Source organism: Zootoca vivipara, chromosome 11 (assembly GCF_965207765.1).
Source record: "Zootoca vivipara chromosome 11, rZooViv2.hap1.1, whole genome shotgun sequence".
NCBI classification, from domain to species: domain Eukaryota; kingdom Metazoa; phylum Chordata; class Lepidosauria; order Squamata; family Lacertidae; genus Zootoca; species Zootoca vivipara.
The window spans coordinates 12,837,347-12,861,292 of record NC_142594.1 but is presented as its reverse complement, the minus strand read 5'-3'; the positions used below and the strand labels follow the sequence as shown (position 1 = coordinate 12,861,292).

Genomic DNA, 23,946 nt, shown 5'->3' with positions numbered 1-23,946 from the left:
CTTGCAGTGAACCAGAGTGCAACAGACTGTGCCTTTTCTAAAGATCCATACCGTATTAGTTATATCGGGGCATATCTGAAAAACATATCTGGAATCCTATGAAAATATTTGTCCACCATTTGCGTAATTGATTTAAAATGTCCATATCCAACCTGGCTAGCATGGCAAGGTGACTTGTATTTAAAACGCCACCCATATTGGAAGCTGTTTTATACCAAGTCAGACCATTGGCCTATTTAGCTCAGTAATGTCTGCAGTGCACCAGGGCTAGGGGAGACCTGGGATCCCCCAAATGTCATGGGGCTCAAGCTACCATCATCCCTGACCACTGACGATGCTAGCTGGGATTGATGGGAATCTGGAGGACTACAGACCCCCAACCCTAAGACTACACTGCCTTGGTAGTGGCTCTCTGGGTTTTCAGACACTGGTTGTTCCCCAGATGTCAGGGGCTGTGCTGAGGAGGAATGGTGGGAGCCACCCCCTCCTCCTGATCCTGAATCTTCCCAGGAGCAGGAGGACAGGATAGATTTGGAACAGTGGTTTGCAGAGGGGCATAGTTTAGAAAGCAGAAGCTGGGAAATACCGGAGGGGAACAACTAGCAGAAGAAACACTAGAAGAGAGAGAGTTAACAGATTCGCAGTCTCTGGGTAGTATTCATTCCCCCTTCTCCAAAGTCACAGTGAGATCAGAAAGTGTTAGAACAGAAAGCACAGAGGCTATAAGCTCAGGTTACAAGACATAGGGGTGATTTAGATTAATAGGGACGGGGGGGGGAGTGACCCTTAATTGGGAGCACCGCCATTCTGGGTAGACGCTTTCTTTTGTCCCTCACTGTGTTTATTAAAGAAACTACCTGGTAATAATTTCCTTTCATTTGATCTTCTCATTTACGGCCAAGGGGGAGGAAGCAGATTCCCCAAAGTCTGACACCAGCTATACTTAAAGGTGCCAGGCTTTCAATCTGCAAACTTTTCTACATGTGGCACTGCCTCGTTTCATCTGTTTAAATTGAGTTTTAGACAACAAGCTATTTCCCCTTAGATAACTGGTTCAGAGGTTCCCCAACTTTTTTGGACCAGTGGGTACATCTGTAAACCAGAGACACTGTTGTGGGGCACCATACATTGCACCCAAGCATACACTGCAACCTATAATACTGGCTCCAATTAAATGTTTCTTTCCAGGATAATTTCACTGAGGTGGAAGGGACCCTGTGGACACTGGGGGAGGCCAATGGGAGTGCATTTGCCACATGGCCATTCCCTGAACTAGCTGATCAAAAGGAAGATTACGGTAAATCATAGTGGAAAGAGGGGATTTCCATTTCATTTCATTTCACTTTTAATTTGCATACCACCTTTGCATATTACTATACACAAGGCAGTTTACAAACTGAAGAAACATCAGAATATACACAAAAAAGATCACACGCCATCAAGCAATCTGATCCCATACAAAAAAAGTCAAAATGAAAACCTAACTTTAAAATTGACAACTCATATCAAATAAAGCAATATTCAATAATCCAATATAATATAATAGTACACGGTAAAATGAAATACCGGCAAATGATAATGAAACAGAAATTCACTCTTAGCAATTACAACAAATAATGACTTAAACTATAATCAATAAAAAGAACATCAAGTCACAATGCATAAAATACCAGAATACGTACAAGACCATGTAAAAGGATCAAATGGAGGAACAAAGACACACAACTTATATAATTATTAGTACAGTGGTACCTCTACTTACGAATTTAATGCGTTCCAAACACACATTTGTAAGTCGAAAAAAATTGTAAGTCGAATCCTATAGGAATGCATTGGGAGAAAAAAATCTTAAGTCGAAACAACCCTATCTAAAAATTCGTAAGTAGAAAAAATCCTATCTAAACCGCATCCAAGATGGCGGACAGAGCTCCATTTGTAAGTAGAAAAATTCGTAAGTAGAGTTATTTGTAAGTAGAGGTACCACTGTATTTTTTTTTTTAAAAAAAACCCTTCTCCCATTCTTACACTAGAAGGAATCTAACAACTATAACTGTGTCTCTGTGACTCACATAGCATGCCCCATTATTTCTCAGAAGATAATGCAAACAATTAACAGGCACAAAAATGACACGGTCTATAGCCAAATATATGTTACATCAGACACAGCAGTCTCTTTGCCATAACAAAACGATTACCTGCACATTCTGGGTTGTCTTCATTAAAGTTGATTGCAAAATCATGAGAGACCTATGGGCAACCCCCGAAAAAAATTAAATAACATTTTAGTTCAGAAAAGTGACTCAGGTTTTTCCTGTAGCAGATGGAGAATTCACACAGGCTGTCCCTATCTGGACAGTCACTGAGAATTGTTTAAAGGATCCTTTTATTTTTCATTTGAGTGTATTTATCACACTGCCTCATACTTGTGGAATTTGTGTCATACATCTAGATTGCATGACTTGCTTTGATTGGAAAAGACAGCCAAATTAATGGTGGTCATTATTATTATGTCCATTCAGACAAGCTAATTCCATTGTGCGTGTGTGATCATATGTGGAAGTAATTAAACTTTGGCTTAAAAGTGTACGTGACCAAGATTAACATTTCTTTAAATGCTTGTGGGCATAATTTTCTCCCGTACTACTAAGCACTTAATCGTACTATTTCAAGTGTATATCTTCCCAACAACGTATCAAGAGAAAAAAAACGAATCAAATTTAACGTTCAAATATCATTTTTTCCTGTTTTTGCAAATCTATGCCTGTTTGAAGCACAACCATGTATTTCCCCTATAACTGGAAACGAAGTATTTCAGTGAGCATAGTTTGTGCCTGTTGGATGACTTTGCCATTACGCTTAGAAAGGGCCGCAAAGAGCATAATTCATCCTGTGCTGTGTTATTCCATTAAGGTTGCAAGTCAAAACAATATTATTGGCAGCTATACTGTAAATAGAATATCCAGTCACCCAGTCCAGTTCAGACATTACATTAAAGCAGGTGTCATACTAAAGCTGTTTAGAATGATGAGACTAAGTAGCAGCAAGCCTTGGGCATGTGTGCTCTCCTCTTCTCCTCTGATGTGGAGTGAGGTCAGAAACATTCCCTTCTGATTTTGTATAACCGCAGCTTAGCTTGTCATCCAGTGGTTAATCATTGGTTGGTGTGTTGTGCGACAAGCACACAGAATGCAATGAGATTGAGTGTTTGGGGGGGGGGAAGGGAGGCTCGGTTAATTTCATTGTATGCAGGTTGCACACTGACAATAAAGGTATTATTCTTAGTAACCATGGTTTCTTGGTTTGTTTGTTTTAAAAAAACCAGCCTCGTAACCCGCAATCCATATTTCCAATGTTCTAATCAACCACAATTTATCAGACTTGGCCAACATGACAAGCAGTTATTCTAAGCTGAAGAATTCCCCCTTGCAACCACACTGGAGGGATAAACTGGAGTGCACAAGCTCAAACCTTACTGTAGCTCATTGACATTGTGCTAAACTATGGCTTGGCCTGATGTTCAAAATGGGCCAATGCATGACCCCAACAAGAACACTGCCATAATAAGCACAAATCACTAGAGAGCTTTTCTAGCCTAGTAACTTCAACTGTCCAATCATACTAAAAGTGGATATGCATATTTCTTTATTTTCTATTGTTCTAGTTTATGCAATACCCCCGCCACCCTTCCACACAATGACCACCTTTGGGCTGGTTCGACGCCATTCTTGAATCATAAACCATATTGCTTCGGTTCAAATGCATTTGCACCGCAAATTAGAAGAAGAAAGACTCCTCTGAGCAATTCCATTAATCCTACCCTTTTGAAGCATTCGACACCCAGTCTCGATGCCAAATGTATTTTCTAAAAATAAGGTTTGTCACAACAGGAGGGGAAATCGAGTGGCATGGGAACTCTGCAATATGGTAATATTCTGTGAAGAGCCAGAGGCCTTCAAATTATCTTCATTGGTAGAACATTTAGGACTCGCAATTATGCACACAGCAATAAAGCATGCACAGAGAGCTTCAGAGCTGCAGGTATCTCAGGGAACTCTAAAATTGCTTGGCGACTCATCCACCCCTCCTGCCGAGTCCTGCTACTTCCCCACCAGCTCTCCCACAGCCTTCAACATCCTTTCTCAACTTGTATGTCTTTTCTCCAGCAATCTACCCACCGAGAGAATGAGGAAGATTCACCTGTACACCTACTTTATAGTCCGGAGGTATCCTGGCTCCAAAACCGTAGACTGGGAACATTTTGTCACTGAAATCAAAAGGAAAACAAGGATGCACTGTTATACTAAGCCCTTTTCATTTATTCACAAGAATAAAAAGGTAAAGGGACCCCTGACCATTAGGTCCAGTCGTGACCGACTCTGGGGTTGCGGCGCTCATCTCGCGTTATTGGCCGAGGGAGCCGGCGTACAGCTTCCAGGTCATGTGGCCAGCATGACAAAGCCGCTTCTGGCGAACCAGAGCAGCACACGGAAACGCCGTTTACCTTCCTGCTGTAGCCGTATCTATTTATCTACTTGCACTTTGATGTGCTTTCGAACTGCTGAATATCTCGGTGCAAAAAGAAGGCTTGAAATAAGAACATTAGAAAAGGCCTGCCGCCTCAGGTCAAAGGCTCATCATCCCGGCACACTCCTCTATTGTCTCCCGAGACAGATGGATGCCAACTCCAGTGTGTAAATGCTACCCTTTAAAAGGTAAAGGGACCCCTGACCATTAGGTCCAGTCGCAAATGACTCTGGGGTTGCGGCGCTCATCTTGCTTTACTGGCCGAGGGAGCCGGTGTACAGCTTACCCACCCAATACAGTGGCTCCTCCTCATTGTGTTTTCTGCATGGATCATGGCAAATGCAGTGTGTTGTTGCCTTGTCCTGCACCATATTAGCAACCTGTCTCAGAAATATGGGTTAGCATCTTTTACATGGTGGTGATAATTCCCCCCCCCGCCCCCAACAAAGGCTGTCAAAAGTAAAGTAAGTGATGCAACTTTAATTTTATGTTAATTGCCTGCTGATTGCCTGTGCTGATTAAACGCTGGTAGAAGTAGGGAAGCCCTGTTTAATAATCAGGAATTGATATGCAAAAATATTCAGGAGGCTATGAAATCAGAACAACCACCACAAAGATTAAAAGGACCGAAAACTCTATTCTACCAAAGAGGAATCAGAATTGGATTTAGAAACACCTTCCTCCTTTTCTTTTTCTAAAGGGCAAGAGGAATCAGTTAGAATAGTTCAGGATACAGTTCTGCCCACAATTACATGTTTGTGCGGAACTGTGTATGCTACTGCAACCTTGGTATATTCACTTGGATAATACCATGGGCAACAAAATCTCAATCTGCTCACTAGTCCTATGATTGAAACAAACAATAAAGGTGGTATTCAACTAAGGTTTACTCAGAGTAGAGCTGCTGAAATCAATGCCCCCAACCTAGCCATGTTATACTCTGAGTAAAAACTAGTTGAGTAGTAAACTACATATCCAGAAGTTTCTCGTACCCTTTGATACGCGTAAAGGCTCTGAAGCCTTTACAACACCATATAAGTTTCATAATAATTTGCATTTTAAGAAGGCAAATAGCCCTGCTCTTTTGTTAAATCTAGTAAAAGTTGCTCATCTTCTGTATCCTATTACCTACTAATTTCCTTTAACTCAGGTGTAGGAGACCTTTGCCCCCCCCCCCAGATGTCGCTGAACTACAACTTCCCCCATCCCCAGCAATTATAACTCCCAAATGGTACGTAAACAAGGTCCTTTAACCCCTGTTTTTCCTTCCAGCATATTTGTGTGGATACTAACATTACGTTTTAAGAAGCTTCCTCTAAAATGCATAGTAGATTTCAAGTGCAAAGGCTGATGTTCATTATTACATAATGTGTGTGTGTTTACAAGATCACATGATAAATGTTTAAAAAACAGATTAAAATATATGCACCTACTTTAATGACTGCCAGTTTTACATTCCACGCCCCACCCCTACAAATTACTCCCGAGGTGCCTTGGGGAAGTGGAATCTGCTGACTATGAAGAAATGTGTGTCTATAATTGAGCTTCTAAGTGCATGGGGATGCAAAATGTAAGTGCGCTACCTATAAGAGGAATAATTAATGAACATGGGGAATACCTATGCCCTGAAAGGCATCTGTGAGTGAATTAACTAGCCAAGCTAAATCTAAATACGAAACCCATAAATTTCACTGATCAACATTAAAAGAAGCTGCTCCGGCAAAACTCACGCCCACTCCCCACAACTCCCCGAAATGAGTTCTCAGATGTCTAGGCTAAGCACAAAGATGCAGTAAGCATCTATTTTTAAGACAACCATCAAAGCTTAGGAGCAAATGAGGGAGGAACAAAGATAGGTAGGTGCCTTATACTGCTTCGCCATTGGGCCATATAGCTCAGTATTCCATACACTGCCCAGGCTAGCCAATGTGGTAGACAATTGTTATTGTGGTATCATGGGGTAGCCAATTGTCTTAGACTAATACTTGAACTAGGATAATAGGAGAGAGGGTCTCTTAAGTGGTAGCACCCTATTTGTGGAATGCCCTCCCTAGTGAGGTGCACCTGTATCCATCATTATTCAATTTCTGGAGAAATCTGAAAACATTTCTGTTTGCAGCTGAAGAACACTCTTCCTAGCAACCCCAATATAACTGGATGCAAAAATTTTAATGCTGTTTGTAAGATGTTTTAATTGCAACTGCTTTTAGGTGGTTTTAACTGTAATTCTTTTTAGAATGTTTTAATGGTTTTAGAATATTCCTGCTTTGTATGCATTTTAAATTGTAGGTCTGTTTGCCACTCTGTGCTCCTTTGAGAGGAAAGCTGGGTAGAAACTGAATCCATTCATTCATCCATCCATAGAATAGGTTAAAACAAATAGCTACTTAGGATAATGTGTTGCAATAGGACATACAGCATGATGCTGTAACCAAATTCAAGCTAAATAAAAAAAATTCCTCCAGTAGCACCTTAAAGACCAACCAAGTTTTTATTTTGGTATGAGCTTTCGTGTGCATGCACACTTCTTCAGATACACTAGTATCAGTAGTACAATAGCTGATAGTGTATCATATTTAGGGCCACATGTTAAAATGGCACTTTCATTTAAATGTTATTTAAACCTAAAGCTTCATGCACCCATTTGCTAAGCTGGGAACACTGATTAAGCCTGCAGTCCTATTTACATAACTGGGAGTAGGTCCCATTGAACTCAGTGGAACTTACTTCTGAGTAGACCCACCTAGGATGTTGTGCCATTCTTTCATTGCACCCACTTTGTAGATACAGTCAAACCTCGGCTCCTGGAATGTTTCGGCTCCCGAACACTGAAAACCTGGAAATCACTGATCTGGTTTTCAAACGATTTTCGGAAGCCAAACGGCTTCCGGGGAGTTCCCCCCTTTTTTCTCCATTGACTTTGCCAGCCTCAGAAGTAGAATGGTCTTCTGGAACGGATTACCTCAGTTGTCGAACATAATCCGTTCCGGAAGACCGTTCGACTTCCGAAACGTTCGACAAGTCAGCTTCAAAGGAAGGGAAGTACAATGGTCACAGGGGAGATGCAGAGTCACGAAGGCACAGGAAACTTCTTTTCTTCTTTGTGCTCCCCCACCCACAGCAGAAGTGTTGCTTGTTTCATGCATTCTAAACTCGAGAACTTTCCTATTGACTGGGAATGCAATTCCTGGGATTATAAGGAGAATTGATGCCATGTGACTGTGGGGAAAGGATGGAGGAAGGAGGCAGTCAATAGCAATAATTTCTTATCCCTGCTCTTTGCCGGCACTCATATAATCGGTGGTTCTCCGGGGATTTCATTCCAATTTGCAGAAGTTCCATTTATGCTCCTCTAGCAGAGTTCCACTCAACTCTTTCACTTGCCTTTGGAAAAAGGTTTCATTACCATGCAAATAGCAATCCTTTGAAGCTGGCTAATTACTGCACCCTGTCGTGTAATACATGGAATACAACAGTAAACTCGAGAATGATCTAGAAGGCATTATTAGCATCAGGGCTGACAAGGCACTCGCTGTCAACTTAATAGCCGTCATTTCAGACTGGTAAATAGGTTCTGGGTACCAGGGGCGGCCCATCCTGTTTCGTTGCCTGAGGTGAAATGGGAAGGTACCACCCTGCAATTCTGGGGCCCCCTTGTCGCCCCCACCGAAGCCTCACGTACTGGGGCGACACAGCGGAACCTTCTGAGTTCTGGTGAGTTCTCCTGAGATTTCACTGGGTTCTCGTGAGATTTTGCCAGATACTGGAAACAACTTTTCTTTCCTTCTCCAGCAGTGTTGGAGGCACCCATGTTAAGCACTCCTTGGGTTCTGCTGCCCAAGGCGGCTGCCTCAGTCTGCCTCATGGAGGGATGGCCATGTAAATGACAGGTCACCTCTACATGTTTCAAGACCACTTGGGAAATAACATTTTTCCACACCAAAGAGGTAAGCAGATTAGAAGCTCTGATACTCAACCAAGGATCCAAATGATCAATGGGATTTCTCTGTACATTTTTTATTGTGATTCTGTGGAAACTATATGTTTTACATAAAACACTCAGGGTGCCATCAGAGTGTCACTGTTTTGCCGGAGAGATTTAAGCATATATCATAACTTATCATGTTTGTGCAGTTAAAGTGGGTTCAAGAGCTGTCACCATACTGCAAAAAAACTGCTTTAAAAAAAGAATCAGACCTTTTGAGTTTTGGAATGTGAAGGGAAATGAATGAATGATTAACAGGAAGCTGTAAAAACACCCTGCAGACTCAGTGTTGCACTAAAGCTTCCAGCACTTAACCACCAGCTTTGTGTGTTTTTATAAAAAATAATTTTTATTCATTTTCCATTAACAACGTAACAGAAAAAAAACATCATGACCAAATTACAGCTTTGACATATTATTCGAATGCTATGCTGTAGAAACGACTCGGAAAGAAATGTGGTTATCTTTTCACCTGTCATAGTCTTGGCAGATCTCCCCAACAGCTACCAGTGCCTTCAAGTATTCGTTCGGCTGATAGGGGTGGATATAGTGGAGTGAACAGCTGTTCCGGGGATCGCCGTTTGAGGCTGTAAAATCTATAGCTACCTGGAAAAGAATGGAGGGGAAAACAAGATATACTGTATAGCTTCTCTGCCGTGTGCTTCCATCTTCTTTTTCACGCTTCCCTAAATCCGCCTCTGACTGTAGACTCAGGACAGGTTACAAATCACAAAAAGCAAAACCAGCATCAATAAAACTCACACAGCATACAAAAAAAGCAGCAACATTTAAAAGTGATGTTTTATTTTAATTTACTATAAGCCTGTCTTTCCACTAGACGTGCCCAAGGCACTGGGGGGCGGGGAGGAATGGGCAGGAGGAAATAAATTCACAATGAAATATAAAAACAGCAAATGGCAAGAAAATAGCAATACAAATCCAGAAGTGACAGCAGCTAAAATATAGTAGAGAATATGACTTAGGATTTCCAAAAGGCCAAAGGTCCAAGGCCTATTGACAGAAGATCTTAAGAATCGTACTGTATTCGTTCAGCATGAATAGACATCATGTTCAATTCATTCTCAGAGGAGTTATCTGAAGTAGATCACTTTCCTCTGAATAAACAGAGAACTGAGATTGTAAGGTGGCGACCTCCTTTCCCCTCTAAGGTACAACTTGGCTTGTTTGCCTGAGGAATGCTGTGTAGTAGATGTTTTGGGACTACAACTCCCATCATCCCTAGCTAACAGGACCAGTGGTCAGGGATGATGGGAGTTGTAGTCCCAAAACATCTGGAGGGCCGAGTTTGCCTATCCCTGATCAAGGGTGTAGATGGGTAGGGGTTAGTCTTGTTGGGCTTTGAGAACATCCTATTTAAGGACACTCATCCCAATTTCAGCCCACTCCCACGCCAACTTTCTACAAAGGGTAGCTAAGCGGCTGTCAGGAAAGATAGGGCGCCAAGAGTTGAACATGGATGGGTCAGGATAGGCACTCCAATTACACAAATTGTAGCAGAGCTGGAGACCATACTGCCCTCCCCAGCCAAGCACACAGACACACAATGGAGATATCTAAACAGAGCAAACGTGGGAGAACAAATCAATCGCACATACTCCAGGTGAAGCCTTCTGGAACAGCAGCTAAGGGAGCTCATCACAAATGATCAGAGGGGGAGGCACCTCTGATCCCCCTGGAATTTTAGTGCTGCCAGAAATGCTTCTCCATCTTTCCAACTAATTTCCAAAGCAAACTGCAAATGCCGGCAAATCTCAGCATGCTTAAAGTAAATCACATTTCTGCATTATTTCTTTCAAGAAAACTTGTCGCTGTAAAACAAATGAAACACACCGTCTCTTCCAATTATATTACAATGTTCATTTGTTTAATTATAAGCTCAAAGCATGCAGAGCTTAATTTAATCCCCCACACTCAGGTGCTTTCAGGTTCACACATCTGTCTCAACATAAAATCGCTGCAAAATTAAAATGTTCTACATTGTGTGTGTGTGTGTGTATCTATCTATCTATAAATACATATATCTCCACACACACATACTCCAGGCAGTGTCATATGTCTACATTCATTTCATTCTCGCTGCTTAAACTTTATTATGATTACTATAAAACTAATAATTGCAACTTCACTTTCCATACCGAAATAAGCTAATTAACCGTTCCTCATTTCTTTTACCAGATGGGAGAGAGCTTGAAGGTGAGCCAAGAGGCAGAATTAAAATTTGAGCTTTGAACAAATTTTGATACACCATGCCCTCGTTTCTGAGAGACGAGAGGCATCTGGCAATTAAAAAAAGAGAGTAAAAATAAAGTTTTACTTAACCTTTTATAGAGCCCACGGTTTCTCTTTTTGGAAATGTCTTAGTGTTTTTCTAGGTCACTGAAAATTGGATTGTGTCATCGTGGAGTCTCCTCAGTGAACCAGGACAAACATGCAAGACAAACTGGATGATCGTATGAACTGAAATAATAAAAATGTAATGGAAGTTAAATAATGGGGGGGGGGGGTAATCACACAAAGAGTGAAGAAGTTTCCATCTGAAGACAAAAACATACCAGCTGGAAAGTATAGAGCAGGAGTAGGCAACCTAAGGCCCGTGAGCCAGATGCGGCCCAATCGCCTTCTCAATCCGGCCCGCGGACAGTCCGGGAATCAGCGTGTTTTTACATGAGTAGAATGTGTCCTTTTATTTAAAATGCATCTCTGAGTTATTTGTGGGGCCCGCCTGGTGTTTTTACATGAGTAGAATGTGTGCTTTTATCTAAAATGCATCTCTGGGTTATTTGTGGGACATAGGAATTTGTTCATATTTCCCCCCCAAAATATAGTCTGGCCCACCACATGGTCTGAGGGACAGTGGACCGGCCCACAGCTGACCTGAAAAAGGTTGCTGACCCCTGGTATAGAGGAAAGAGAGCTGGTGGTTGTCAACCAGGTCTCGCAAGGCAAAGATGTCACTTTTGCAGAAGGAGGTAGTACACTTTGAATTTTGGGAGAGTGCTGGAGGTGACAGTCACAAAACCGTTACCATAGAGATGAGGCATAACACTAAGTGCCTGCCATGGGGGCAGGAGGAGGAGGTGTGGAAGCCCTTGATTCTATGCCAACCTGACCTATATCTCCCTCTTCTTCCACCTGTTCTTATCTCTCCAATTCTGCAGCTTCTCCTGCCTCTGACTCTTATCTCCTGGCAGTTACAGGCTCCTGGCAAATCACTGATCCCTTCTTCCCAGTCAAGTCAGTCAGTTTCCGACCCCGCTTCTCCCAGTGCCCACTCATCAGTATCCAGCCACCACTCCTCTGTGCCCAGCAGGTGGGCACATATGTAAACTCTCAGTTTCTCATTTTCCCAGTCTTAAGTTCAGTTCTCCATGTCTCTACATCAGTTTGCTTTTTTATATATATATTTAAAAAAGGAAAAAAGAGTCCTTGTGAAAATTTATCAGCATTTTTGTGTGAATTTCTCCTTACACATTTTTGCATGCATTTTTTTTCCTGATAGGAACAGCTTTGAAAAGCAATTCCCCCTACTAAAACACATCTTTGTATGTTGCTGTTGTAAATATATGCATTTGTAGGCACAGTTTACCCTGGGCATTTGCATTTTTGTATACATTTCATGGGTGGAAAACTGCCTTGCAAAATTTGGAGAAGTACGAGTGTGTTTTGCTTCGCACGTTGTTTTGGAAAGTGCAAATTAGGTACGCTTGCCTTTAAACGTGAAATGAATCTCCCTTGTGAAAAAGGGCTTCTGCTTGCACAAACTGAGTCAAGTATTTATTTATTTTTTGCAGATCCTCCCCTGCCTATGTAGCCCTCCATGTTATATCTCATTCTACTGCAGAGCGTCTCCCCATCCCCGGGAGCTGGTGGCAGGATGGGGTGGATAGGTGAAAATCAGGTACCCTGACATTTGTGAGTGGATGCACTTTAAAGTAAGGAAGAGCCAACAGTGGACACAACCCACAAAAATGTTATCCAGTCTGCGCACATCACATTAGGTTTATGGGCAACAGATTCCCTACCTTGAGGGACAAAAGGAGATGGTGTTGGACTTTCGGAGGAAGAGAGGGGAACTAGCCCCATTGTATATAAGGGGGGGGGTTGTGTGGAGAGAGTCTCTTCCTTTAAATTCCTTGGAGTTTACCTCAGTGAAGACCTTGCTGTCCCTTGAGTCCACCAGATGACATCGCAAGGGATCGTTGCCTTAGGAGAGCGAGAAAAATTCTCAGGGATGATTCACACCCCGGCCAGCACCTCTTTAATCTTCTACCCTCGGGCAGGAGATATAGAAGTATAATCAGTCGTACCAACAGGCTAAAAAACAGTTTCTATCCATGGGCTGTTGGGCTGCTGAACGGAAAATAATATAGTGCAACTGACTTTCGGGGTTGGTGTGTTGGGCGACAAGCATATAGAGTGCAATGAGATTGTTTGGGGGGGGGAGGCTCAGTTATTTTCATTGTAAACAGGTTGTACATTGACAAGAAAGGTATTATTATTATTATTATTATTATTATTGAATCAGAAACTTCCACTTCCCCACTCATATTTCCATTGTACTCAAAAGAGCTACGTGGAAACTTCAGCTATGTGAGCTATGAGATTCTTTCTCTTTGGCATCTAATGCAATGTCACCCTATTGCCCTGGTCGGCACAGAACCAGATTCAAAGAGCATTTGTTTAACAATTTTGCATGGAGGCATCCTGCCCTCAAAGGGATGGCTTGATCATGATGTCTTTTAAAATGATCCTGAAAGGACCACACATTTGCTTTTATTTATCAGAGAGGTTCTTTCCAGCCAAAAATGATGTGCTTACAAAGGATGTGCAGAGCATCTTCAGAGCAAGCAGCATGATGCCACAAAAGCTCTCATTAGCTCTTCAAATTAGCAGGTACACCATACCATGGCTTTTTGTTCCCAAACCCATGCTTAGCGTCTTAGCTCCCTCCCCTATCAAACAGCCTTTCAGATCACAGCTGCAGCTCATTGTCTGCACCCTACTTGAACTCAATGGGAACATAATTAAATTGAAAACAAAAAGAGAGTGGGCTGACTTAGGAGTAACTCCAGAACTCTGCACCTGTGTTCGGAGAAAAACTGTCAGTAAAATAAAGCAGATCCTTTAAGGCCCATTTTCTTCTGTGGATATTGCCACAGACCTTGCAATAATTGTGTGTTCACACACACACACATTTTAAAAACAACTGGAATCATGTTAATAATTTTTAAGCAACAAAATTTCTGCACAAAGGATGAACCCTGTTCAGCCAAAGTTAGGGATGACTAAGTTCTTTTTGGCAAAAGTGTTTTACGGGGCAATCCTATGCCTATCTCCCCAGATGTAAATCCCATTGAGTTCAATGTGGCTTACGCCCAGGAAGGGATGGGGAAGAAAGTTGATTCCGCTTGCATTTTAAGGTGATCTTACCAGATTTGCACTTTAGCCATGCAATTCTCCAAGCAATGTGTACAGAAAAAGCACCTATTCGGATGAAGTGTGCCTCTAAATGCATACATTAGTGAAAAAAACATGCAGAAATGCATTGTCAAAACTGAGTACAAAAATACATTTATTAGGAGAAATACACACGGATATGAAGAAGAATTTTTATTAGGATTTTTTTTAAAAAAAAATACCAGTTGCTGCAGAAATGTGGATAACTGAATTTAAGAATGGGAAAAATGTACAATCGAAAGAACAGACAATTGAAAGATGCGTTCATCCCTACTCCCAGCTTGATCCATAGGTTTCACTAGAACCTACAGCCCAATCCTAAACAGAAATAAATCACACTAAGTTCAGTAGGACTAAGTAACTGTACACAGGATTTCAGGCTTAGTTGTGACAAATGTTACCCGGATTTGAGCCACCAGGTTTCCATATGTTTGTCTGCCCCTCGCTTTCCTGGGCTTATGTTTTGGGGTGTCAGACTGTCAGAGGGAATCTGATTTATCATATCCATTTCCCAGCTACTGTCAAAAGTAGCTTCTGGCAAGCAGAGAAGAATCTGAAGAATCATGCAAACAACTGTCCTGATTACTGGTGGAAGTGGAATAGCCTTGATAATGCCTTGGAAAAGTACCTACCGTATATTCCAGCGTATAAGACGACCCCCAAGTTTTCCATACTCGCCGTATAAGAAATACGACCCGGCGTATAAGACGACCCCCGACTTTTGAGAAGATTTTCCTGAGTTAAAAAGTAGTCTTATACGCAGGAATATACAGTATGTGTCCCAAGCTTTTCTCTGACATGAGGGCTGACTATTTTATACTGGGGTTACTACAGGACCATGGAGAGTGAAAACATGAAGAAGATCACATTTCTATTGGATAAATTTGAGAGACCACACCATGCATTTAAAGCACACAACTTCCACCAAAGAATCCCGGGAACTCTAGTTTGTTAAGGGTGCAGGTAACTGTAGTTCTGAAAGGGGTAAACTACACTTCACAGGGTTCTTTGAGGAAGCCACGTGCTTCAAATATATGGTGTGCATGAGTTTCAGAGCTCAGAGTTTCTGAGACTTGGCAACTATGAAAAATATTTGCAGACTGGCCTAAGAGCGTGGTTTTCAACAAAACTAGAATAGTAAAGCAGAAATGCAAAGAATAAACATTTAGATGTACATGAATGTGTAATGATAAATACATAAAGAGTGACATGACTGCAATCCAGGGTTGTTCTCGAATCTGATTTCAGTGAATCTAACACTTGCTCTCTATGCAATTGTTAGCTGTTTGTAGGCAAAGTATTTCTGACATGCTGTCAGGTTTTAGCTGAACAAAAACAAGAATCATGCAAGCACCAGCATTTGAAACATGCTATATGAACAAAAGTGGGTAAAACACAAATAAAAGGCTTTTTACACATTTAAAAGCAACATTCGCTATTTAAAATACACATAACACAATATAATCTCCAGAACAGTCATAAAACACTATGTGCGTTAATGTAGTGCACCTATAATAAATGCACACTTTGATTAAGGTAAGGTGTTAATGACTAATTTAAAACTTGAAATCTTTTTGTCTAATGTTTACTGAGGCTGCAATTCTGTATGTGTTTACTTGGGAGTGAGACCCATTAAAAATAATGGGACTTGCTTCTGAATACCCATGTATAGATTATCTTGCCACTCTCCCATGTGAATACAGCAAAAATGTACAAGACATCATGTATGGGGAAAACGGTACCTGGTTGTCCAATTTTGTCCTGTGTGCGAAAAAATAATAATATTTAGCACTGTGAAAGCTATCCATCTGCCGTCCATTTCAAAACCACTTACTGTAAACTGTATTTGGCAGCCACCCATGATGTAGTCTAAGAACGAATGCATCTTGTGAATCTGGAAGAGAAGAGAGCCAGAAATTCATATTTGAACGGCATTTCCTTAAATACTTCTTCATGTATTAAATGGGAAGGTACTTCTGTGAAGAAGGCATTTATTTAGAGCGGGGTGGGTGGGACTTCTTTTAAGCCAGATCCTTATTAATCCTCAACCCTATGGGCCAACTATGACAAGCAGATGGGACCACCTGACATTATTACGGGCCCTGGGACCTTAGGGTAAAGGGTTGGAAATAAATATATAAGCAAAACCCCCCCCCCATGCTACATGTGGTAAGCAGCTATATGCGTTTTGATTGCACACAGGGTTTCTGAGGATTAGCAGCAACCACATTTCTGAACAGCAACTGTCATTCCAGTGAAAACACTGATCCACTTTGACTCCGCAACATCTGTTATGCTACCTCTGGGAGTCCCTTGCTATAATTAATTTCTGTGACGTGTTTCAGTGTACTTTTTAAATTTTATTTCAACATAGCAATCGATGCCTACAATGACTTCAATTCCTTTTCATCAATTGGGCTTTTAACTTCGCTAAAAACACAGAAACACACACAACACCCTTCCAGTTCTAAATATTGTGAATCTGTTCAAATGACCGCACCTTGCAGAGATTGAGAATGACAATGCCAGAGTTCTTGTAATTCTTCTTCTTTACTTTGTACTTGGGGTTTATGCACTCCCACTGTACCTGTGAAGACACAAACCGGGAGCATGAAAGCCGTTTCATGTAAGAATCTGAATAATTTATTCAAGTTGCATAATGTGTGCTCTGCAGATGAAAACAGAAATCACATGAAACAGTCCAAAGCTAAAGACATTTCTAAACATCAGCCAATCAGGAGGGAATTATCCTTTATCCGAGACCTTCTGCAAAGTAAAACACCTGCATATCATTTTTTTTTTACAAGTGCCATTGCAAACGCTGATTTGGCATGCACCTCTGCAAGCTATTCAAACATTAGGCTATCTCTGATGCCTTGCTGGAGCAGATTGAAGGTCCATCATGTATAGGGATGAGGAACCCACAGATTCCCCAAGCCCTGGTGTAGACCAAATAGAAAGGCAGAGACTGTGTAAATGCTTCAATAAGACAACCCACTGCCACCAACTGTACTTTGATGTGCAATCCAGGTGTGTATCATAGCCAGGTTTGTATAAATTTCTAAATATATAAAATGCATACACAAAAACACAGCTATGGCTATTTAAGCTGTCATGCACTGCCTCAGTGAAAGTGCTTTAGTCCCCTAACCAGTCGAGCCAGAATGCTTATTTTATCAACGTAGTCCTATTTTAAGTCAATGCAAATCTGTTTTTCAATCTAGCATGTATATATGGACAGAACATACATCTCCTTGATGTTATCACGCTTCAGTGTTTATAATCCATTAGTGGGTCTCATTTGCTTCCACAAACTATTAAACTGTGTTATGCTGTTTTTAAAAAATTAACCACTTACCCCAGGGTAAAGCCATTAGTGCTGGAGTCACAAACTGCTTAAAGGGACAATTTGCACTAAGTTGGTTTCACTCCCAATGAAGTTAAGGAATTAAACCCATTTTCTGCAAACGCAGGCATTTTAAGGGATTGGAATGTACCGGCTATGGGTATTTTGTTGGACTACAACTCCTATAATCTCTGACCATTGGATGTGCTGCGTCGTACTGATGAGAGTTGGGGGTCCAATAACATCCGGCGAGGCACAGGTTCCCCAGACCTGCGCATAAACCAAAGGGAATAGCAGGGCCAGTGTATCGTAAGTCCATCAATAAGGCAACCCCTCGGTCATCAATTTTACTCTGCTATGCCAACCAATCCTGTGGCCTCATTGCCCACATGGGAGATTCCACTCTGCACACTGAGCTGCAGATGAGACATGTTGCCCCCCTCTTTTCATGTGTCCGCAACTTTGGTCCGAATATGATGCTGTTCTAAAAGGAGTCATCACCTCATCTGCAGGACACGATAACTAGTATGCAATATATAAGCACTGCTGCTGCAAATAAATATCACGCGTCTTTTCCTTTTCTTCTGCTGGCGCTCTTTGGATTTTCATCTTTTGGTCATCCGACCATGAGCCACTCAAACTGCTGTTTTGAGTGTATAGCACCCAGCTAAAGGTTAAAGCATGCTCCTTTTTAAACACTGATGCCTTTGACCCTGCGGATGGATCTGATAACTAAACAAATTTAACAAGAGGGACATTTCCATACTCTGCCTGACCCAGATAGCTGAATGTGGCCCAGCTTCCCCAGGAACTCAAATTATTCATCTTGTGAATTAATCCTCTTTTCCAGTCGAGGTAACAGACAGGACCACATGTTTCTGGGAATTTTTCCAACATCTTCATTTTATTTTATTTTTGCTTTCTGATCTCTGGAGTACTTGCTCAAGTTCAGCCTCTCCTTTCAGATCCTGATATATCTTAATTGATGGTTTACCAAAATGCTGGTGGGAAGCAAATTTGACAGGGATGTACTAGTCTAATAGTTCATATCTGTCCAGATGTAGGACCTTAGGGTGAAGGGTGAGGATAACTACTACTACTACTACTACTACTACTACTACTACTACTACTACTACTTTGAGAGAGCCAGTGACCTCAGGCAGCCACAGAGGGCAGGAAGCAGTCCTGTGCGCTATGTGGGCACCCATTTGCACAACACTTGCTTATGTTAATTTATACAAAGATGCAAATTTAGAAGTAATTACTAACATTAGATTTAATTTTTACAGTTTAAATAGAAATACAGCACATCTCACCATACTAGGAGAGATTATGATCAGGTCTGCTTGGTTGCTGGCCAGGTGTTAACTGATGATGGGGAACTTCTTTTTTTAATATTTTATTTATGATTTTGAATAATTTTACAATCATTTTAACATTTCAAAACTTGACTTCCTTCCTCCTCTTCCTGAGGTTCCTTAAATTTATTTTTAATATTTTTTGCGTGTCCAAATTAACTTAATTTGCTCATTTATTCATCTATTTTAAATATATATGCTCTTATAAAACTGCAGGTTATTACAATAACCCTGCCAATGTTCTTATCTGTTTACAGTTTGTAAATATTCCATAAACCATTTCCATTTTTTTTAATGAAATGTTTGTTGTTTTGATTTCACAATTTCTGCATATTCCATAAGTTTTTGTATCTATTCTTCATTTGCTGGGACTTCTTTCCATTTCTGGGCAAGTAACATTATTGCCACTGTAGTCGCATACATGAATAAATTTCTGTACAGTTTGGGTAGTTCTGGGAAACTTCTAAGCCCCTCCTGCTCTCTCTTCTTATGGTTTCATCTCTTTAAACTGGACTCGAACTTGACTGGACAGACCTTCAAACAGGGGTGTACCCAGGATCAAAACTAGGGGGCCAAGGGGCGGGGCCAAGGCACGAGAGGGGAGGGGCCACAAAGTGGGAATGTGGGCAGGGCTACGGAGCCCAGGTGGAGCATGCAGCCATGGGTGAGAGCGGCGCTGCCGGCGGGGCTGGTGGGCAGAGTTCAGCGTTCCCGCCGCGCCAAGCCCTCCAGCTTCCCATCGCGCTCTCTGGTTCCCCACCGCGCTTGGCCTTCCCGGAGGGTGCGACGGGGAGCTGGAGGGAGGGCGCGGCGTGGTGGGCGGGAACGCCGAACTCACACTCCGCCGGGTTGTCCTCCGCTTCTGCCTACCAGCCCCGCCGGCAGCGCCACTCTCGCCCATGGCTGCGCCGGCCCTGCTTCTAGGGGGGCAGCTTCCCCCCGCCCCGGGCTGGGTACGCCCATGCCTTCAAACAGAGGAATGTAAAACAAGACATATGGGAACCCCTGTGCTTTAGTCAGAATCGGCTGGCCACCTTTTGTACATGGCATGGGAGCTATCACCTTGCCCTTTGCCTCAGGCAGCAAAATGACTTGAGCCAGTGCTGTGTACAAAATTAGACTCCCAGGATTTGTCAAACCCTCTTTCCAAGCACCACTGCACTCATTTTACATACACAAATGGGAAGCCTAGAGGTTCCTTGCACTCAAGTGAACTGATAGGGACTTCTTCAGTAATAAAGCAGACAAATGTTGGAGTCGGAAGCCCTACCAGATCAATGTTAGGATGTCAGCTAATGAGTCATTTTGTTATTAAACATGATATTGTTCACATTTTATTTTTATTTATTTTTCGAAACGAGAATTTTATGTACGAAAGCGAAATAACATTTGGATGCCCTGTGGAAATAGTTTAGAAGACATGTTTAAATGTTTAGAACATTTCTGGAGTTTTACAGTATTTTAACTACAAGGAAATGAAAGTCCAAGAGTCCTCATTTTATATGTACCACATTAATAATAATAATAATAATAATAATCTCTAAGAAATGCAAGGCTATTGTATTGTTATACCGCATGCCTCAGAAATCTAGAAGTGTTGGCCTCAGATACATGAAATTTTCAGATACATGAAAACTAGTTTTTCCTCCATAATTAAAATGGGTGTCGTGTAGGAAGTATTTAGGCTGTTTAGGCTGAAATCCAGCACATACTTACCTGGTAGCTAGTCCCACTGAACTCAGGATTTGCACAGGATTTCACTGTTGATATAGAAATTACATCTAGTGTTGACACCTCAAATGTTCCTTCACAACTCGTTTTTGAACTTCCAGAGATTAGACACTGTTCGTACGACTAGACTTTAACATACTAATAGTTATAAACTACCATAGTTAAATAACATCCTCACCTTCTGGAAATTTCCATGGAGATTGCAAATGTTAGAGGTTTTTGAGAAAACCATTTACTTGTTGTTGTTTTTTCTGTCACAGAAACAGATTTTCACTTATATAATATTCCCATTTGCTAACTGTCCAGGTGTACCTTCTATTTAAGGCTATTTTTAAACCCCTCTGGCTCCCTTGAGCTGAGCAGAGGAATTTCCTTGGCACCTTTGATTGCCTTTATCAAAACTTATTATCCAAATACGTGCATGATGTATTAACATGTGTGCCTCGGGGTTTTGTGCAGGTGGGTGGAACTGTAGGAAGTCGCCAGACAAAAAGGTGCAGAAGTTCAGTTTTCTAATAAAAAAATGACCGAGACAACAAATGATTCCAGCATTACACACTCATCAGAAACGATCGTCGTTTCTCATTTTCAACAACAAAATAATGCAACGAGAGCCTGCTTAATCAGACCCATTGCCCATCTAGTCTAGCATCCTGCCCACAGTGCCTCTCCCAGGGGCTTATGGGAAACTTGCAAGCAGGACAAGAGCCCAACAGCATTCTCACACCTGTGACTCATAGCAGCTGGTATTGGAGTCTTCATGGCTAGTAGCCATTGACAGCCTTGTCCTCCATGAATTTGTCTAATCCTCTTTTAAATCCGCCCAAGTTGGTGGCTGTTACTGCCCTCTGTGGGATCCAGTTCCAGAGTTGCACTGTGTGAAGTGCTTTCTTTTTAGCTGTCCTGAATCTTCCAACACTCAACTTCATCTAGAGTCATTAGTCCAAATTTGTGTGGATAGAGCTGATCCCGAGAAGTGGTTTTGTCACAGAGTTGCTGATTCCATCTTTATTGAAGCTTTTACTTCAGAAGTCATTTTTTCCCATCTAACACAGCAGAAGCTTATGAAAGCAGAGGAAGTACCTAGCAAAGGTTTCTTAATAACCCTACTTAATAAAAAGGTATAGTTACAGGTAGGTAGCCGTGTTGGTCTGCTGCGATGAACCCAAAGGACTTTGCCACCAATTAATGTGCGACAAACCCAGTCCCGGCGTTGTCACTAAACTTTCGGGGATCCTTCTTAATAATGTGACGAAATGTCCTCCCTCTCTATTACTAAAAATGCGACACAGGAATCCAGGGGGGAAACCACCCTCCCTCTTCTCTATGACCCACAGAGGACATTACGGTCCACAAATAATAACATATTGGAGATCCTGAGCCACAAGGTGGCTAGGCTGGCCTCGACCAGGACCAGGGCCTTCTCAGTACTGGCCCCGACCTGGTGGAACGCTCTGTCTCAGGAGACTAGGGCCCTGCGGGATTTGTCATCTTTTCGTAGGGCCTGCAAGACAGAGCTGTTTCGTTTGGCCTTCGGACTGACGCAGTCTGACCCCACGGTTACCCTCCCCTAAGGTTTTATTTATAATGGTTTTATCTTATTCGTAGATTTTTAATTTTAAAATTGAATTTTAACATTGTATTATTCTGTTGTTTTAACTGAATTGTTTCTTTTATATTTGTGTTGATATTATTTGTTGTTAGCCGCCCTGAGCCCGGTCTTGACTGGGAAGGGCGGGGTATAAATAAAAATTATTATTATTATTATTATTCTCCTGCCGCCTTAAGATTAACCCCTTTTACTTGTGGGTTTCTTAGTAAAGAGAGTCTTCCAGCTTACGTGGCCTGGTATCATGCGAAACTCTAGGCTGTTTGACGGAATAACCTCCTGCCTACAGTAAAGGGTCTCACTCAGTTTGATTCCCCACTGCAACAGTTTGCCCTTCCCACTCTGGCAACTTTGTAGCACCCCAGGTTATCCTCCTAAGCCTCCTCAGTGTAACTCTAAGACACAAACCATTGCCTCTATTCCCGAGGTAAGTTTTGTCCTCTATTGAGCCACCACTTCTGTGAGTTTAGATACCCAGCTGGAATAACTAAGCACATCCACTAACATTTAAGAAAGCTTTATTTAGACTAGATGACTTTTAAATGCGTAATGGTTTCATGTGTACAGGCTCTTAGATCATATTCTTAGTTTCAATTAACAATGGCTAGATAATATAATTCAATTAAACTCCTCAGAACACTTTAAGATCTCCTACGCCTACCCACACTCTCCCTCGCTCCCACAACCCTCTCAACCGAATTAACTGCCTCCCATTCCTTTTAAACTCCTGGCAGTCCCGCCCCTCAGGAATGGAATGCGTCATTTATCCAGGAGGTTGGGGTTTAACTCTCTGCACCCTGGAGTTCTTTTGCCCACCAGGCCAATCCGTCACATCTGCCATAGTCAAAACAAAATAAAAAAATTCCTTCCAGTAGCACCTTAGTTTGTTATAGTATTGGTATGCACACGAAAGCTCATACCAATAACAAACTTAGTTGGTCTCTAAGGTGCTATTTTAAAATTTTGTTTTAATAAAAAGTGTTACTTACTTCCAGTCCTATTTTTCTAGAGAAATAGGTGCCAGAACTCAGCATGAAAGCCTCCCCTTCTCTCTTATAATGACAACACCTGAGAGGGGCCAGAACTGAGTTTCAGCAGGTTCCAGCTGAAAAAAAGCCCTGCTTTCTTCTTATTGTATTGTTCTTCTATTGCAGGCATCCCCAAACTTGGCCCTCCAGATGTTTTGCTACTACAACTCCCATCATCTCTGACCACTGGTCCTGTTAGCTAGGGATGGTGGGAGTTGTAGTCCCAAAACAGCTGGAGGGCAGGGTTTGGGGATGCCTGTTCTATTGCACAGAGCAGGTATTATGAATGAAAGCTTCAAAGAAGCAACCAGCTGTTGGAAGATGCAAGTCTTGGAAAGTTGGCTAAGCCATTGAGCTCAGAAGATTCTTTTGGCTAACTATTATCTTCAGGGTGTGGGGTGTGGTTAATTAAGGCCAGGCATCCCCAAACTTCGGCCCTCCAGATGTTTTGGACTACAATTCCCATCATCCCTGACCACTGGTCCTGTTAGCTAGGGATCATGGGAGCTGTAGGCCAAAACATCTGGAGGGCTGCAGTTTGGGGATGCCTGATTTAGGCAGTAGAGAATAAGTAGAAATATTATTTCAATGAGCTCACCTGGCCTTTATCAGTAGTCTTCAGCCAGTTTGGTCCTGGAACCAAGCTTCAAGCCAAGCATGCATTTTGGGACCCATTCCTTAACATGTTATGATATACTTACTATCTGTCTGGTGTGTTGTGCTGCTAATGCAACCCACCTTAGGTCATGGCATGACTCAATGTTGAGTCTCAACTCAACTTAGTGGCCTAAAGAGTCAGAACGAGTGGGATGGAGGGGAGAAGCACTCCATTCACCCATGAAACATCAGTGCCACTTCTGCAGAGAAACAAAAGAATGTACAGTGGC

General features: G+C 41.9%; 1 protein-coding gene across 3 annotated transcripts in view; it reads right to left on the bottom strand.

Annotated features, from left to right (window-relative positions):
- Positions 1–23,946, bottom strand: part of CPNE4 (copine 4) — a 193,148-nt gene that overhangs the window by 8,611 nt on the left and 160,591 nt on the right. For 2 of the 3 annotated variants that reach the window (XM_088654502.1, XM_088654503.1), the window contains exons 9-13: positions 16,488–16,574; positions 15,822–15,881; positions 8,982–9,115; positions 4,198–4,264; positions 2,196–2,247 (exon numbers count right to left, since the gene is read on the bottom strand). In XM_088654502.1, coding sequence (XP_088510628.1) covers positions 2,196–2,247; positions 4,198–4,264; positions 8,982–9,115; positions 15,822–15,881; positions 16,488–16,574 — 400 coding nt within the window. The remainder of the gene's footprint in view (positions 1–2,195; positions 2,248–4,197; positions 4,265–8,981; positions 9,116–15,821; positions 15,882–16,487; positions 16,575–23,946) is intronic. The other variant, XM_035129268.3, reaches the window with a different exon arrangement.